Source organism: Platalea leucorodia, assembly GCF_965183815.1.
Source record: "Platalea leucorodia genome assembly, chromosome: 14".
NCBI lineage: Eukaryota > Metazoa > Chordata > Aves > Pelecaniformes > Threskiornithidae > Platalea > Platalea leucorodia.
Genome location: NC_138836.1, coordinates 13,202,948 through 13,220,193, shown reverse-complemented (window position 1 = coordinate 13,220,193; position 17,246 = coordinate 13,202,948). Strand labels below are relative to the sequence as shown.

At 46.9% G+C, this 17,246-nt stretch overlaps 1 protein-coding gene across 1 annotated transcript in view; it reads left to right on the top strand.

Moving 5' to 3' along the window:
- Positions 1-17,246, top strand: part of DNAH9 (dynein axonemal heavy chain 9) — a gene marked incomplete at both ends in the record, with an annotated part of 219,762 nt that overhangs the window by 6,266 nt on the left and 196,250 nt on the right. The window contains 6 exons of the mRNA XM_082326558.1: positions 8,086-8,297; positions 8,502-8,735; positions 11,681-11,848; positions 14,123-14,239; positions 15,160-15,310; positions 16,351-16,465. Coding sequence (XP_082182684.1) covers positions 8,086-8,297; positions 8,502-8,735; positions 11,681-11,848; positions 14,123-14,239; positions 15,160-15,310; positions 16,351-16,465 — 997 coding nt within the window. The remainder of the gene's footprint in view (positions 1-8,085; positions 8,298-8,501; positions 8,736-11,680; positions 11,849-14,122; positions 14,240-15,159; positions 15,311-16,350; positions 16,466-17,246) is intronic.

The following is a 17,246-nucleotide window of genomic DNA, read 5'->3' as shown; positions in this document are numbered from 1 at the left end:
AGATCTCGTAGCCACCTGAAACTACCCAGGACTTTGTTAGACCGCTATTTCCCAGGCTTTGGCCACTGCAGCCCAAACCTCCTTGCTAAAGGAACAGCAGTTTGCACTTTAGGATGGGGCCCTTTGGGCATGAGGATTTCGAGGCCTCTGATGAGAGCAGGCAGGGGTTGTCACCTGTGTCACAGGAGAATAAGGCAGGGTCCCTGCCGTTGCACACACATCCAGGCAGAGCTCTGCGTCCCGCGTCGCAGCCGTGTGGTGGGGAGGTCAGTAACCTCTGCAGGGGCTGCAGCAGCAGGGGCGAGCATGACGCACGGGGAGCACGGCCTCCCGTCCCACATGTCTGTTCACGTCCCCTGTCCACGTCCCGTGTCCACAGCTCTCCCGGCCACCTTGTCAGCCAGAGATTGTCGCAAGGATCCCGGTGGGGTGGGTGACCTGTAGGTGGTGGTGTGCATCAGCACATCTGCCTTCTCCTCTCCCTTATTTTGACTGTCTGGCACAATTCAGTAAGACGAGAGCTTTGAGCAGAAAAATGAAAGGATTGCATTTCCCAGTTTAGGGAATTAAAGCCCTTTTTAAATTTTTTTCCTTTTCATTCATAAGGAGACTTATAAGGAAGGAAGGATTTTTTTTTTTGCCTGTTAGGTGAAGCAAAATTCTACCTTAAAAAACGCAGCTCTCTTGAATCAAGCATCATCTTTTTTCTGGTGAGCTTTGCTTAGGGGAGTTCAGTGAAGCCAAAGGAAACACTGCAAATTCCCCTCCGTAGTGAAAAACAGTGCAGTCCTGCTGCTCCATCCCCTGCAGACCACCATGACCAGCCCTCCATGCCCACCTTCCACCCAGCCGCTCTCTAGCAAGACATACCCATTCAGGCTTTGCTAGCTATGTACACGCTGACAGGTAACACTGTTCTCCCCTTCACATGGAAACATGTAATCCATTAAGGGTCTGTGTTGCACTCTACACTGTGCAATTTATATGGGCTAGAGAAACACCCCTTATATAAGGAGCCAAGAGTTCATTGTCAGACTAATTAGTGCTTTAAGAGTCTAATCAAAATAAAACAAATATTTGGTTTTAATCCAATTACAGCAATACTGTAGGAATAAATGAGATTGTGTCTTACTTTGACGAGATGCAGCTGTGCCCTTGAGGCTTGTTACAGGTTCGCAGGCATGCAGCTCTGGCCTTGAGGTTTGTTACAAACAAGTTTGTGAAACTTAGAGGCAGAAAAATAAGGATGAGATTGGATACATCCCTGAAAGAGGAATTCGCGTGCACCAGCTTGAAGAACCAATAAGTAACGCTGAAGAGACGCGTGGATGCAAGACAGTAACCAATGAAATAGGTTTTGCTTGCTCGTGAACACTAGATCATATTATAAAAGGGATAGATTGTAAAAATAAAGGGTCTTCGCTTGTCTTCGCCTGAACTCATATGCGGAGTCCGTGTCTCATTCCCTTCAAATGGTGACCCCGACGTGATCCGGAGGAGGCAGCGCTGCAAGTAGCGTCCGGAGGGAACCCCAGCTGAACGACTCAAGCTGACGGCAGGACCACGGCTTTAATCCCAGGACATCACCTTAAGAAACAGGTGAGCAGCTGGGCAGTAATCATGGGAGCTAACGTATCAGCTGAAGAAGAAGCTATAGTTAAACTTTTAATGCAGCTATTAGCGAAACGAGGAGTGAAGTATGACGCATATAAAATAAAATTATTACTGAAGTTCTTACAAAAGCAAGGGACTCCTTCTACAGTCTCTGCAGTATTTGATGTGAAAACTTGGGAACAGGCAGGGCAGACAATTTCGGAGGCGGTGTCCAGAGGGGACACCACCACGACCGAAGTCATGACCACTTGGTGATTAGTGACTGAGACCTTGCGCTCATGACAAGCTGAAAAAACAAAAAAAAAAAGAAAGAAAAAAGAAAGAAAAAAAAAGGAAAAAAAAAGAAAAAAAAAAGTACAAAACACAGTCGCTCCAGCGGCGCAGATAAGGAATGATGAACTGAGTGAAAGCAAGCCCCAAGACAAGGAAGCTCTTATAGACTCGGGGGAAAATGAAAAGAATGAGAACTTGGGTGAAACAACCAAGGGAGCAGGACTCAGACCGCCTCCCCCAAGTTCCATTCCAATGAAATCCACTCCGTCCTGTCCCCCGTGTCCGATGCAGCCGCCCGTGCCGCAGGCTATACCACAGCCTGAGCGAGCCTTTGACCCCCGGGATCGGTGGGAGCAGCTCCGTAGGGAAGCGTTGAAAGATGGAGAAACCGCGGGGTTCGCGTTTCCGGTGCGGGTACAAGATAACAGCAGCCACCCCTGCCCCGCGCCGCCGCTACCCTCCGTGCCATTTTCTACTTCACCTGTTCCTATAGCTTCAACACCTCTGCTAAACCTTTCGATCCCTGCAATCAGTACCCCTCCACTTTCCCGCCCGCCCGCCCCCGGCCCCTGCTGCGTCGGCATTCTAACCGCCTTTCTCTGCCGCTCCTGATACTGATACTCCACAAACCCATAATCAGTTGCCACCCGAGGAATGGGGGGTGTCAGCCCCTGCTACAAGGTGGCAAAAGATTAGACACCAAGCATTGCAAGCAGGAGATACAGCTTTTTGTTCAGCGATAGCGTGTCCTGTCATACGCAGCAACGCAAATAACCCCGATGAGCATGAACCTTTTGGCTATAATGTTTTAAAAGATCTACGACAAACAGTTGCCGCGCATGGACTGGGTTCTCCTTTTACACAATCCCTGCTACGGGGAATATTTACAAATGAAATAGTACCATTTGATATATGCATGCTTACTAATCTTATATTGACCCCAACGCAAAAGGTGATCTTTGAAAGCACCTGGCGTACTGCCTGCCAAAACGCCACAATTATCAATATGCAGCGACAACAAGGCGACCCTTTACAAGGGGCAGGACTCCCCCAGCTTATGGGGGATCCGCCGTTAAATCATCCAACGTTACAGGCACGAGTACGACCAGAGATATTAGCACAAGGCAGAAACCTTGCTTTACAGGCATTACTAGAAGTGCCGGATGCCGGAAGAGCGACAAAATCATTTACATTAATAAAGCAAGGGAGAGGAGAGGGATATATCTCATTCTTAGATCGTCTTAAAGAGGCTTTGGAAAAACAAGTCGAAAATGCAGAAGCAAGAGAGCAAATTAGCCTTTGAAAATGCAAATATGGACTGTAAAAAAAGTGCTTTTGCCTCTAAAAAATCCCTCCTTAATGGATATGATAGAAGCTACCCAAAAGGTGGAGTCAATGTCCCATAATATGGAAACATTAGCTACAGCTTTTGCCACTGAAATGAAAGTACAGCAATCATGTTTCTCCTGTGGTAAAACTGGACTTTTTAAAAGAGATTGCCCACAACTAAGAAAAAGAGATACGATGAGCACTAAACAGATATGGACTTGAAATAGACCCTGAAAAAGTGCAAAAAACTGAGCCTTGGAAATATCTGGGCTGGAAAATCTTGCAACAAACAATTGAACCTGCAAAAACAAAAAGGGGGAATGCCAGGAGCCACTCCAGCAGGCAGACTAAGTAAAGCCATGTATGTGTTAAACTACCTGAATATGTCTGAAAATAATATTCCTGTTATTATCTCTCATTTTCTGTCTCTTCAATCAAAAGATTTAATAGCCACCCCCACAGAGGGCTTGATTGGAGTCGGCGGCCTTTCTCAAACCTTTCAGAGTACCCACCTGCTCAATATCAATACCCAAGAAGGGTCTAGATTTACTGTACGGCCATATGTGACAAATTTGCCCATGAGCCTGTTGGGGCGAGACGTAATGTCCCACTGCAGCTTCACCTTAAATTGCCCTGAAAATTTTCAGTAGCGGCCATTGATGAGGGACCGACAATGAAACTTATTTGGAAAAAAGAAACACCCATTTGGATAGATCAATGGCCGCTCCCCAAAGAAAAGGTCACTGCCCTTCAAGAACTGGTCAAAGAAGAACTTCAACAAGGACATATCACTCCTACAACCAGCCCCTGGAATTCTCCTGTATTCGTTATAAAAAAGAAGAGTGGAAAATGGTGACTGCTACATGACTTGAGACAAATAAACGAAGCTATGGAAGAAATGGGAGCGCTCCAACCCGGCTTGCCCTCGCCAACAATGATACCCCGAAACTGGGACATAATCATAGTAGACTTAAAAGTGTTTCTTTACTATCCCCCTACATCCTACGGATGCACCACGTTTTGCATTTTCGGTACCAAAAATTAACTGAGGCGAGCCAATGGATAGATACCTCTGGACTGTCCTGCCTCAAGGAATGAAGAATTCTCCAACGATCTGTCAAACATATGTGGCTAAAGCCATATGTCCTGTACGACTAAAATCCCCGGAAATGTATATGTATCACTATATGGACGACATTTTAGTAGCAGGCCCCATGAACACCATGGTGCGTGAAGCACTGCCTGTTTTAAAATATGCATTGCAAAGCAAAGGACTGCAAATCGCACCAGAAAAAATTCAAATGGAAATGTTTCAAATGGAAATGGAAATTTCAAATGGAAATTTCAAATTTCAAATGGAAATTCAAATGGAAATGTTCACCATGGAAATATCTTGAGTGGAAAATCTTACAACAAAGTATCCAACCTCAAAATGTGATCATTTCAGCAGACATAAAAACCTTGAATGATGTACAAAAACTATTGGGAAACATAAATTGGATTAGAGCGCACTGTGGTATTGATAACTACACATTAACACCCTTATTTGAGCTACTTAAAGGAGATACCGATATTAACGCACCACGCCAATGGACGACCGAAGCAAAAAACACACTGAGAATCATAAATGAAAAACTCTCACTGCAACAATGTCACCGACAACTTGAAAATTTACCCATACAATTACATATCTGCAACCAAAACCAACAGCCTCTAGCAATCATCGGACAATGGGAGAACAAAGGAGCAGACCCTCTCATAATGTTGGAATGGGTGTTTTTGCCACATCAACCTGCGAAAACCCTGGCTACTCGTATCGAAATGTTCACCGCCTTGATAAAAAAGGGCAGAGAACGGATTGTAGAAATGGCTGGAGAAGAGCCTCATCTCATTGTCCTTCCTGTCGTAAAGGACTACTTAAATTGGTGCTTACAAAATATAGTCTAGAACTTCAAATGGCCTGCAGGGTTTAGTGGAAGAATTGATACTCATCACACCACCACCCCCCCCCCCCCAAATGTTCACCTTTTACAATAATGTGAAAATTGAAGAGACACCACTATACCAGTGGCAACCGGTTAAGGGTCAAACAGTGTTCACCGATGGCTCAGGGAAAACAGGAAAAGCAGTCATCACATGGCAAAAAGAAGGTCAATGGCAACACAAAATAGAACAAATTGAGGGTTCACCTCAATTAGTCGAGTTGCACGCCATTACCATGGCTTTTAGAGAATGGCCTCTAACTCCATTAAATACTGTATCAGACTCAGTATACGCTGTAGGAATTGTGCAACGCATTGAAAGGGCACAACTAAAACATATACTGAAAGAAACCTTGTTTTTGACGTTTAAGGAGCTATTATTCTTAATAGAACAACGAAAACATCCCTATTGTGTAATCCACATTAGAAGCCATACAAACTTACCCGGGTTCTTTACAGAAGGAAATGCACGAGCCGACTACCTAACGAACATTGCATTACATACCCCAGTAGCAAACACACTTTCTCAAGCTCAATTATCGTATCAATTTTTCCACCAATCTGCCAAAACTCTTGTGAAACAATTTGCAATCTCTATGGGGGATGCAACTCGTTGTGCAAACATGTCCAGACTGTCAACAACAACCATCCTGCCCATTGTTTGCGACAAACCCTAGGGGACTCTCTTCCCTTCAGCTCTGGCAAACTGACGTGACTCATGTACCCGACTTTGGTCGGCAGAGATATGTTCACGTTTCCATAGATACCTACTCCCATGCAATCTGGGCCACTGCAATGACAGGTGAAACTAGCCGGCACGTACAAAGCCATTTCCAGGCTGCCTTTGCAGCGCTTGGTATTCCAAAAGAAATAAAAACAGATAACGGCCCTGCATGTGTCAGCCATGCGACACAAAAATTTTTCCACACGTGGGGTATCACTCATAAGACAGGGATACTCCATTCCCCCCACAGGGCAAGCTATTATAGAACGTGCAAACAGAACCTTAAAAACTCTATTGCAAAAACAAAAAGAGGGGGAAGCTCAGGAATGTCCCCAAAACAGATTAGGAAAAGCTATATATGTACTAAACCATTTATCGCTGCCTTTTCAACATGAAGATGTCACACCCATAGTCAAACATTTTAAAGCTATGGAGTCGGGAATGGCACATATATCACAGGAGAAGGCGATGGTAATGATGAAAAATTTAAATACTGGGTGTTGGGAAGGGCCATAATGGCTACTAACTTGGGGTCGAGGGTATGCTTGTGTCTCAACAGATGTAGGACCTAAGTGGGTACCTGCAAGGTGCGTAAGACCGGCTCTTGCATCGGATAACAAGAACAAACAGCAGAAGACACTGAACTCCGAGAAGACTGATGGGGAATGACTTATTAGATAACTCCAAATTAATCCGTAAAGCAATCAAAGATTTGAAGTTAGCAAATTACAAGTCAGTGATGGATTTGATTGGCTGAGTCACTTACTAACAAGTTGGGGAATTGGCAGGTGGATAATGTCTCTAATCAAAATAGGTTTTTTCTTGTTACTAATATTTTGCACTATAATAATGATAGTTTCTTGTCTAGTGTCTTGGGTACAGAAAATGCTATAGAATATGATTAAACAAGCTTTTGTGATAGAAAAACAAAAATGGGGATTTGTAGGAATAAATGAGATTGTGTCTTACTTTGACGAGATGCAGCTGTGCCCTTGAGGCTTGTTACAGGTTCGCAGGCATGCAGCTGTGGCCTTGAGGCTTGTTACAAACAAGTTTGTGAAACTTAGAGGCAGAAAAATAAGGATGAGATTGGATACATCCCTGAAAGAGGAATTCGCGTGCACCAGCTTGAAGAACCAATAAGTAACGCTGAAGAGACGCGTGGACGAAAGACAGTAACCAATGAAATGGGTTTTGCTTGCTCGTGAACACTAGATCATATTATAAAAGGGATAGATTGTAAAAATAAAGGGTCTTCGCTTGTCTTCGCCTGAACTCATATGCGGAGTCCATGTCTCATTCCCTTCACAATACTAACCCTAATTGGATAATTTGGACTATAATTGTTAATTTGCACTACAACACAGTTCAGATTTCTGTGCTTTTAAGTCTCTGCCCCTTTCCGTGGTGCTGTACCCTCCCTGCTGATGTGGTGGTGTGGCTGTTGTCTGTCTTCTTTGCTGGGAAGGCAATGTTTATAGCAGGGGTTTCTTCTTCCTTGGTCTTGGGGATTATTTTTATATGTGTTTAAGTACTTCCATCAATTCTCTTCTTGTTGGTCCACAGGTTTAATTGCACAACAATCACCTGGTTATATTAATGCTTGCACTCTGGGATAATTCTTCAGGGTAAAACCACACAGCTGTACAAAGCTAAGCTAAAGCTTTCAACTAGTCAGACATCAGTTACCTTACTGTTGACAGGTTTGCTGCGACAGCCAGGACAAGTGGGACCGTGGTCATCTGCCTGCTGGGCAAGGGGCTGCTATAGCCAAACCTGAGCTAAAACGAGCTCAGGCCAAGACCTGTGATGCTGTACAGCCTGTGATGCTACATAGCAAGCCCTGTAGCCTGCTCATAGCGATACCCACTGTATTTTCAGTGCTGCCACTGAACTCATTTAGCAGTTGTGGACTCAGCCTCTGCACAAAGCCCTGTCCCAGCTCCCCATCCCTTGCCATTGTGTCAGTTTATTTCCCATTCTGGTTACTGCCGTAGGTGAGCAATGTTCGTGGGTGAGCAGGTAGAGCATGCTCTGTGCTTGTCAGGACTGTTTGTCTTCCCAGGCACCTTTCCACCTGGTGAGGTGAGGCCAGCATCCATCTCATAACCCGGTGCACCACAGCTTTCTGGATCTTACCGCTTCTCCCATCTCTTAACGCAGCTTTGGCCGAAGCTCAGGACATTCACCTGCACCTGATGCCCCTCAAGCGCCACTTGGAGGACATAGAGAGGGTTGAGTTCAGTGAGGTGAAGCCTTTCCTGGTCCCCCTGCTCCATGTGGTGTGTTTGATCTGGGTCACTTCCAAGCACTACAACGTGCCCGTGCGGATTGTAGTGCTGCTCCAGGAAATCTGCAATCTTCTCATTCAGCAGGTGCGTGGCTGTGATGCCTGCGTTTGCCAAGAGTTGTTTTTTAATGAAAGTCTCCTCTCTCCTCCTTTCCCCTGTCCTTCTTGGCAAAGTGATTCTTTAGGTGATGTTTAACTTGAGACGCAGGTTCAAACATCTTCAGTGCAAGAAGTCGCTATTTTCTGTGACGGCAGAAGTGACCTCTCGGGTGTGATTTTGCTCTTCCAGGCCCTGGTGTACCTGTCTCCAGAAGACCTTCTGAAAGGGGAGATGGAAGAGAGCCTGGGCAAGGTGCAAATGGTGCTCAGCATCCTGAACGCTTTCAAAGGGGCATTTGAGGAGAGAAGGGAAAAACTGCACACGTATTATGAACCAGGCCAAGAAGTGAGGGAGTGGGACTTCCACGCCACCATGGTGTTTGCAAGGCTGGACAGCTTCCTGAAGAGACTGGAGATGGTAGAGGTGAGACTCTGGTCTTGAAAAACATCACAAGCCTTCAGGAGAGCTCCGTAGCCATGAACTCACTTGCTGGCATCTTTGTTTCCTGTACCTTCACCTGATGCCAGGGGACAGGGCTGCTCCCTTTGCTGTTAGATCTCCTGTTACAGCAAGGCTAGGACCTTGTTTTACCGTGTCCTGCTCAGTGCATGTGTAAGGTACGCAGTTGTGTCCTTCTGGTCAGGTTGGTAGGTGTGTCTTTCGTTCCCAAGAGTCCTGTTGGAGTCCTTGCTCCTCTTGGGGCAAGGGAATGGGGATTACTAGGGGCTGTGGTTTGTATGGCTGTAAATAAAGCAATGCAGTCTCACAGTCCTCCAATTGCCATCAGAGATGGCCTAGAGCGGGGTCCGGCCTGACTTGGAGAAGGCACATGCTCCCCTTGAGGCTGGGCGCCGCTTGGCTGTGCCACGTGGGCCTGGGGAGGAGCAGGGACATGTTCCTCACCAGGTCATCCCTTCACATCCTAACGGTCTGTCCAGCTGGGGTGCTGTGGCTCAGGCAGGTCCCTGTTTGCCAAGGCTTGTCACTGTGAGGTGGTCACCTGCACACCTGGACATCTGGTGTCGTCCCTTAGCTCCCAGCGTGGCCGAGGGCTCCTCGAGCCAGAGGGGATGTTATTCTACAGAGAGTAGGTCTGAGTGTGTGGGGGCAGCCCTGTGCATACAAGTACTCTCCGTGCTCTCCTTGTCGGCTGGCTGTGTCTGGAGACAGACACGGTATATACCCGTTATACAGGCACTGCATATACCCGTTGTACAGGCACTGCATATACCCGTTATATAGACACGGTATATACCCGTTATACAGACACAGTATATACCTGTTCTCTCTCAGGCAGCTAACAGCACACATTCAACTGCTATCTACACACCTCTGAAGCGAACCTCTTTGTTTATCGTTGCCACGTTCCCGGCATGTAGGATCGGATGTACAGTGTACAAGCTGCTGACATTTGCCTATTTAAAGGAAGGTCTGGGTTGTTTTTCTCCATCTCTTGTTCTCTGCAGTGGGACAGAAGGTTTTGCTGGTTTAAATGTGTAGTATATTTTTATGTGTTCTTTAATTAACTATGTTGAAAACCATCATGACTGATGTCTTTTTTAAAACTACTCATGATGATGGTTTCCAATAGGGTTTGGTGTGCAGTAAACCAAATTATTCTGGCCAGTGTAGAGAGGAATATAAGTAAGCACAGGAGTAACCGCAGGTCATCGTGAGAACAAGATGAGTGACTAATTATGCACTGTCACCCTGCAAAGGCTCTGGGCACTGACTGCTCATTGCTTGGATACTATGGATATGGGCTACAGAAAAAACCAATAGGGAGGTTTTGAGCTGCACACACACTGCTGCGTGGCAGAGCACTGTGCTTTTTTGGCCAGTGCCCGTGTCCTCCTTCCACGGCTGTCCCCCACCTCCTGGGACAGTAAAAGGCTGCAGTATATGCAGTCAGAGGGAGGGCCTGTAGAGTGAGCTGTAAAATAACAATTAAAAGCATGGTGCACACCAGCCTGTTAATGAGGAAAGCTTCTGCCTCTCTTTCTGTCTCTATACCCCCCCGCCTTCATTTCAAGCAACCTTGTAAGACAAAGCATGGGGCAGCTATTATTTCCACATTATTTTTGCCTTATAAAGTATTTGTTAAAGTGAATGTGCTCTTACTAAATAGCATGCATGCATTCGTTTTCGAAATTTCATAAAAGCTGCAATTACGCTGGCACACAAGTAGCCCATGAATATGTGGAGAGAGAAGGGTCTCTTTCCCCTGGTTCATCTCACTGTTTGGCATGGCATGTCTGTTGTCAAACCTGCCGCCCGGCTGGGTCGGCTCTCTGCTTGCACCCTGTTCTCTCAGAAATGTGGGAGGCTTCTCAAAGCAGCGATTGTTCAGCTGTCAGGGACCTGCAAGCAGCAGTTCCCTTGACTGGAAGCTGTTCCTGACAAGCCCAACCGTGCCAGGAGCTGTAAGTGTGCAGCATCTCTTTGCCTCTGCCTGGAGCATCACGGGCTGGCACCGAAGCCTGGTGATGCCTTGGCATAGCGTGGGAAGCTCTGGGCCGGGGGCTGTGTCCTGGGCTGTGACTCATTCAACAGCCCCGGTCCACGAGGCACTGACGGTGGCTGGATGCTGCCCGTTTGGGTACCCGCTTAGCTCTGTGTTTGGGGCTGTCCTCTGAGCTCAGTGCAAGCAGGATGGCCACCAGTACGTTCCTGTGCTTGAGATCAGCATGTTTCTCCTGGTCCTCTGACACAATGGTCATTCAACCAGCCCTTGCTTAACCCTGCCGAAAGAGATGGATGGGGTGGGGTGGTGGCAGGGCTGCCCAGCGCTGCTGCCATCGCCTGGTGAGTGGGGCATTTTCCTGAGAGGTGGCACTGTGGGGTCAGGCCCTGCCAGGCTGCAGAGGATGGGAAGGGAAGGACCCATGTCCCCATCTCAGCAGAGAGGGCCAGCTGGGCAGGCTCAGTAGCACCCGCTTGGGCACACAGAGGTTTTACTGAGCAGGAGCTTTTGGACAGTTCAGGTACCTGTAAACATTAGAAGTCTCCTCTTCATTAAAACCTTAAAATTGGGATTCTTAGCTATGCTGGATGACATATCAGGGTCTCATATCTTGCTTTGGTTCCATTTCCTATATGCCTTTAAAAGCAATTTTATGGTTGGTGTAGTATTTCCAGTGGTAGCAGCAGGTCCCACTAGGGAGGGACATGTTATGAGCAGCCACTGATGCCCAGGACAGGCAAGATCTGGCTCCTCCCTTCCCATTTGTGCCACTCAGCTTGAGCACCAGCAGTGTGGTTGGGGAGGTCCTTCGGCACAGCAGAGAGCGCAGCTCTGTGTTGTGACAACTGCTATCATCATCTTCTGTCAACATTTTAACCTGTGTGTGCCTCCATTGACTTTGAAGGATCTCCTGGCAACTGGCTTGGACCTGATGAAGCTGGAAAAGATTGAGTTCAGTGGGATTAAAGGGAAGGCCCTGGGCCAGCAGGTCCTGCTCATGTATGAGGAATTCCAGGAGACGTACAAGGTGTTTGCAGAGCGAACCTATGACTGTCTTGAGCTGACCAACACGGTAGGTGGGACCAGTTTGCAGGAACGCCAGCAACATGTGCATGTTTCCAAAGCAGCGGTTTCCTCTGCGCTAGAGCCCTGGCTCATGTGCAGTCCTGCTGACTTCTTCCCAGCTCCTTCCTCCTTTCGTTATGATCTGATCTGTCACTGTAGGGAACAAGGGGCTGCTGACCTTTCCTGCAGAGGTTTGGGAGTTCTTGCAGGTCTATATCTAGCATATCTTGCTAGTTCAGGACCTTAGACCAGTGCAACTGGGAAACCTGGATTTCCATGCCTTTTACACAAACTTTCCCTGTATGTGATGCTGGCTGGGGTGTATGAGCTGTACCGACATCCATGTCTCTGCTGTACTGCTCTTGGTGCCTAGCTTGCCTGATGAGGGCCAGCTCAGGTAATCTCTGGGGATGTGTTTGCTCTTGTCTAGATGAATGCATAGCATCTGGTGCTCTCGAATTCAAGGACTCCGTGTTTTATTATCAGTAGTGCTTTAATTAAAGGAATATTCCCAGCCCTCTGGGTCATGGCTCAATGGCCATCCAGATCACAGATGCTCACACCAGCACATGTCGTACAAGCAGGGCAAAGCAAGCGTACCATGGGCCTCCTTACTGTCTATGCAGAAACTCCTGCTCTTGGCTTTGACACCAGAGCAGCGCCGCCTGGGTGAGCTATGAAGGAAGGGTGGGAATGGCATTTCTGAAAGGACCTCTGTCCCATGGTTGTGTCTGACCTCAGAGGATCTTTGATTTCTTCTGCTGCTTGTCCCATTTGCCGCGGGGTCAGTTTGCTGTGTTTGGTGAGCAGGACATGGTTAGGCCTGTTCACACATCCAGAGGAGGGAGTGCTGCACTGGAGTGGCTATAGGGAAGCTCCGTGGTGAGGAGCTCCAGTCTCCCACAACTCGTGGGGCAGCCATTCATGGGAGACATCCAAGTGGAAGGTAATCCCGGGGCAAAGCCCTGCCTCCAGCAGGCTCTTGCCTTGTTTCTTTCAGAAAGGGCTGTGCTGGGGTGAAGGGTGGCTGGCCTGGTGGTAGGACATGGGGCTGGTGTGCCCTTCCTTCGGGTGTTGGGACCTGTCTGGTGTGGTGATGGGTGGCTTGGGCTTTGCTTCCTGTAGTTCCCAGTACATCTCTGCAATGGGTGGCATGTCCCCAGTGCTGCCTGGGAGGATCTTGCTGGAAAGCTGCTTGCTCCATGCCACCGCTCCTTCAGGAGGGAGGGCACAGAAAGAGTGATAACAGTGATTCTGCAGGAGCTGGCTTGGTTTTGGTGACCCCACGGCCTTTTGTATGATTCTGAGTCACACTTTTTCTTTCAGTGCTTGAGTTTTGCACCTTTTGTTGCTGTCTAGAGCCTCTTTTTTACCTAACACATGGTGTCTGGTCCTGCTGGAGCTCAGCAGTGACAATAGTAAAAGCTGTTTCCTTGTGCTTTATCCTTTCAGATGAGAGATGTGGCCTCATTTTTAGTGGCTTTGCCCAAGGTAGGACAGGACTGAAGTCTCCCACTCTGTCAAGTTCAATCTTTGATTTGGGCTCTTTTACCTGTAGGAAAACAAAGCTAGATTTTACTCTTGAACTTCAAAGAATTTATTACAACTGGAGCAAGAAAAATAGTGCCAGGAGATGATGGAAATTACAGAAACACAGAACTGTTGAGGTTGGAAAGGACCTCTGGAGATCACCTAGTCCACCTCCCCTGCTCAAAGTGGGCTCAGTTAGAGCACGACTGTGATCAGTCAGGTTAAATATCTCCAAGGTTAAATATCTCCAAGGGTGTAGACTCCACAACCTCTCTGGGCAAGCTGTGCCAGTGTTTTGAAACTGCCTTTATTGTTGCCCCACTTAGAGACAACTTGCAATCAACACCATAGGCTTCTTTTGGCTTGAAAGTAGATTGGATTTGGAACTCAGAAGGTGCATCTGTGGGTTTTCTGGATGATGGTATAGTCTTCAGGCCAAGTGGGGGTGGAGAGGGTGTGGAAATAGTCCACCTTGCCTCTAGGCTGAAGTTAGTGCTCGTTGGACTGTGGAAAGCCCTCAGGACCAAAGGGTCCATCCCAGAGAGAGGGCCATGATCTCAGCAGTGGGACAATAGAGAAACGTCCTCGGGCTCTGTGGGGCTTTGCCACATTGCAATGGCTGAAGGTCAGCCAGAGGAGTGGTTTAATTCATGGTGAATATGCAGAGGAGATATCTCTGGATCAGGAGGTTGCAGGTACCTTCCAGGTGCCGTCTTGCAGCCTCACGGCTCGCTCTTTTGCCTTCCTGCAGGAGTTTGAGCAAGACGCCTTTGATTTCCAGCAGAAAGTAGAAGACATCGACCGGCGGCTGGGCACTGTTTTCATCCAGGCCTTTAATGATGCCTTGGACTTGGAGCACGCCTTCAAGGTTTGTCTGTCACATCTCTTCTCTATTGTAGAAGGCAGATCAGGGCATCTATGGTTTGTCTCAGTGAGAATCACACAAAGGAGGCCAGGCAGTGCTGTAGCTACAGGCACACGGGGCTGGTGTTTGCCGATGGGAATGGACAGTGGGACAATGAGACTTGTAGCTTTTGGGTTGGTCTTGGTTGGTGATGCTCAGGCTTGTGGGTCCCTTGCAAACTGTCAAGCCGTGGAGCTGGCAGCAGTGTGTTTGCTGAAAGCTTTGGAAGTATTTCTGCTCTTCCCATTAAGATACAAACAGAATAGACCTTTGTTCAGTTTTGGAAAGTGTAGTCAAAGAAATTATCCAAATCAGGCTTTCAGATGCCAGGAGTTTTATTTGTGTCTCTGTCTGCGAGTTGGAGGAAATTATGCTTTTTCTAGGATTCCCTGGTGAGAACTGTTGTTAAAAAACAGGTGATTATTGTTAATAACAATTTTTGTTAATATTATTAATACATGGATGTATTTCAGTTTTGGAAACTGAGGTTTTCTAGAAACAAGGCTATTTTGTTTACTAATTAATCTATCTTGCAAAAGAAGTAAATGGTATTTTCTGAAAAACTTCAATATAAGTGTTTGTAGAAAAGACTGTAGAAAGTGATAGTATTTATCTTTCTAAGGTTTTTGAAAAAATAGCAAATTTTGAAGCATTTGAAGAATGACAGTTTGAATATGGTTCGCTCACAGAGAAAGTCTGAGCATCTCTGTAACAAAGGAAGGGACTACTTGGAAAAGAAGGGTAAAGAAAAGAAATTTCCTTTTTCCAAAGTGCCCATTGGTGCAGACATCTGGGCTAGTAAGGATAATCCCAGTGGGTCTCTCTGCAGAAGTTGGGGTTGTGAATTTTTTCCCCTTTCTTTCCCTGCTTCTTCACCTCCACAGTTGCTGGACATGTTCGGGAGCCTTTTGGAGCGACCAGTAATCGCTGCAGATGCTGCTGACAAATACTCTGTCCTCATCAGCATGTTCAACAGTGCCTTGGACCACGCTAGGCTGATCTACTCCAGGCACATCCAGGCAGAGCTTGAGCTTGGTGGGTGGCATGGGCTGAGTAAAATTGATTTTACAGGAAATTGAATTTAGATTAATTTGGGGGGGGAAATAATTTGCTTTTTCTAAGAAAACCAAAACTTCCCAAATTGCAAATGTTTTCAGTCTCCATAGCTCCTAGTGGAAATGGAAATGCCCAGGAAAGCTCTGTTCTTAGTATTAAAGCAAATAATCTGTTGAGGGGAAAAATATCCTTTTTTAAATGTGTATACATGATATGTGACTGGGACTGAAGACACATGCTGAGCTTTTCCCCCAGCAAGGCTGTGACAAGAGGTGTCTCTCCACACTTGTGCACTGCCTTGAACGCCCCATGGGACTTGCAAACCCACTCATGTGCTCCCCACCATGAATTTATTGTGTTTCCCTTGTAATGTTTTAAATGCAAAGTATGCAAGTGGGACTTTATAACCAAGGGTTTAATCAGCCTTTTCCAGATTTATTATTTCCTTTGAATGTTGGCACAGGAGGGAATGGGTAGACTCCCATCAAGTTAGGAGGATTAGAGTGTGTCTTTGTGAGCAACAACCCGTTTACTTGCCTCAGAAAAACTGTGCTGGAACCAGGCAAGTCCGGAAGAAGCAGCACTGCTGGAGCCAGGGCAGGTTAACAAGGGGAATGGTGAGATTCATGGAGGATGAGTCCATCATTTGCTGTGAATTTGGGGGCTGTTGTTCTGTGGGTGTTAGATAAGATGATCACAACTATCTCCTGGCCAGAAATCCCTACATCAGTGTTTGTGGGGAGCAGGAAATGCATCCCAGGTGAAGGATGCCTCTGTATCAGCTCTGTTTCTAACATATGCCAGGCTTCTCCTTTGATCTCAGGTCCTTATTCAAGGTCCAGAGGCACTAGGAGACTTGCCCTGGTCACAGACCTACATCAGTGTAGCAGATGCTTGGATTTAAGGAAGGAAGCTGGGAAATCAGAGAGCAGTTTTGCACAGATGAGGTTCTGTTGGTGTATCTTTGGGGTTACGAGTGCAGCGTTCAGTCAAATGCTGTTTCCATGTGCCCTCCCCAGGATCCCTCCCTGTGCACAAGAACATGCCACCAGTAGCTGGAGCGCTGGGCTGGGCTCGGGAGCTGCGAGCACGAATCCAGGTGCCATTTGGTCACTTCAGGCACATCACACATCTGTGCGTGTCTGTTCCAGCTAAGTTGCTTTATGACCATCTTGATACCTTTTCTCTAATCAATCTGATTTTCTTTCCGTGTTGAACATTATCCAATAGTTATAGCTGAAATAATTCTTAGTCAAAGAGGTGTGAAGTGTTTGCACTGGTGCTTTTCAGCTTCCCTGTGATCATTTTTTCTAAGAAACTCATTAATTGGATTTGTTTTGAGGTGGTTAAGAGGCACAGTGGGATAGTACATGGGCTATTGAGCTTTCAGGCGTAGTCCTAGGTTGCAGTTGAAAGAGGTATCAGAACCTTTCCCACTGCGATCCCACTCAGCATGTGCTCCAGGATCTCCTTGGGAGCAACCCAGGCCTTGGCTGCAAGCCTTGGTTCTGGCATCATCCGAGCTGTGAAGGGCAGAGAGGTGCTGGACTGGACTAATCTCAGATGGATTGATGGAGCTGAGTTTCCAGGTTGGTGAACAGCTGACGACTTCGCTGGGCACTGGCAGAAGAGAACTTGCTCAGCATTAAACAAAGGAGCAATCTCCCAAGATGAAGGAAAGAAGCTAGTGCTGGAATACTTATCACCCGAATGCTTGTTATTGTGGTGGTCTGGGAGAAATGTGACCCCACACTCACAGCTGCCACATCTCATGGCATCGTATGAGACAGCATTTAAAAGCCCTGTAAGCAAAGCAGTGTTGGACTTAGGACAATTGAAGGTGCTCCAGGGAATGCACCTTGTAGCTCACAGGAATAGCTTTACTCGTGCTGGACAGGAGTCTGAGTAAATGGAT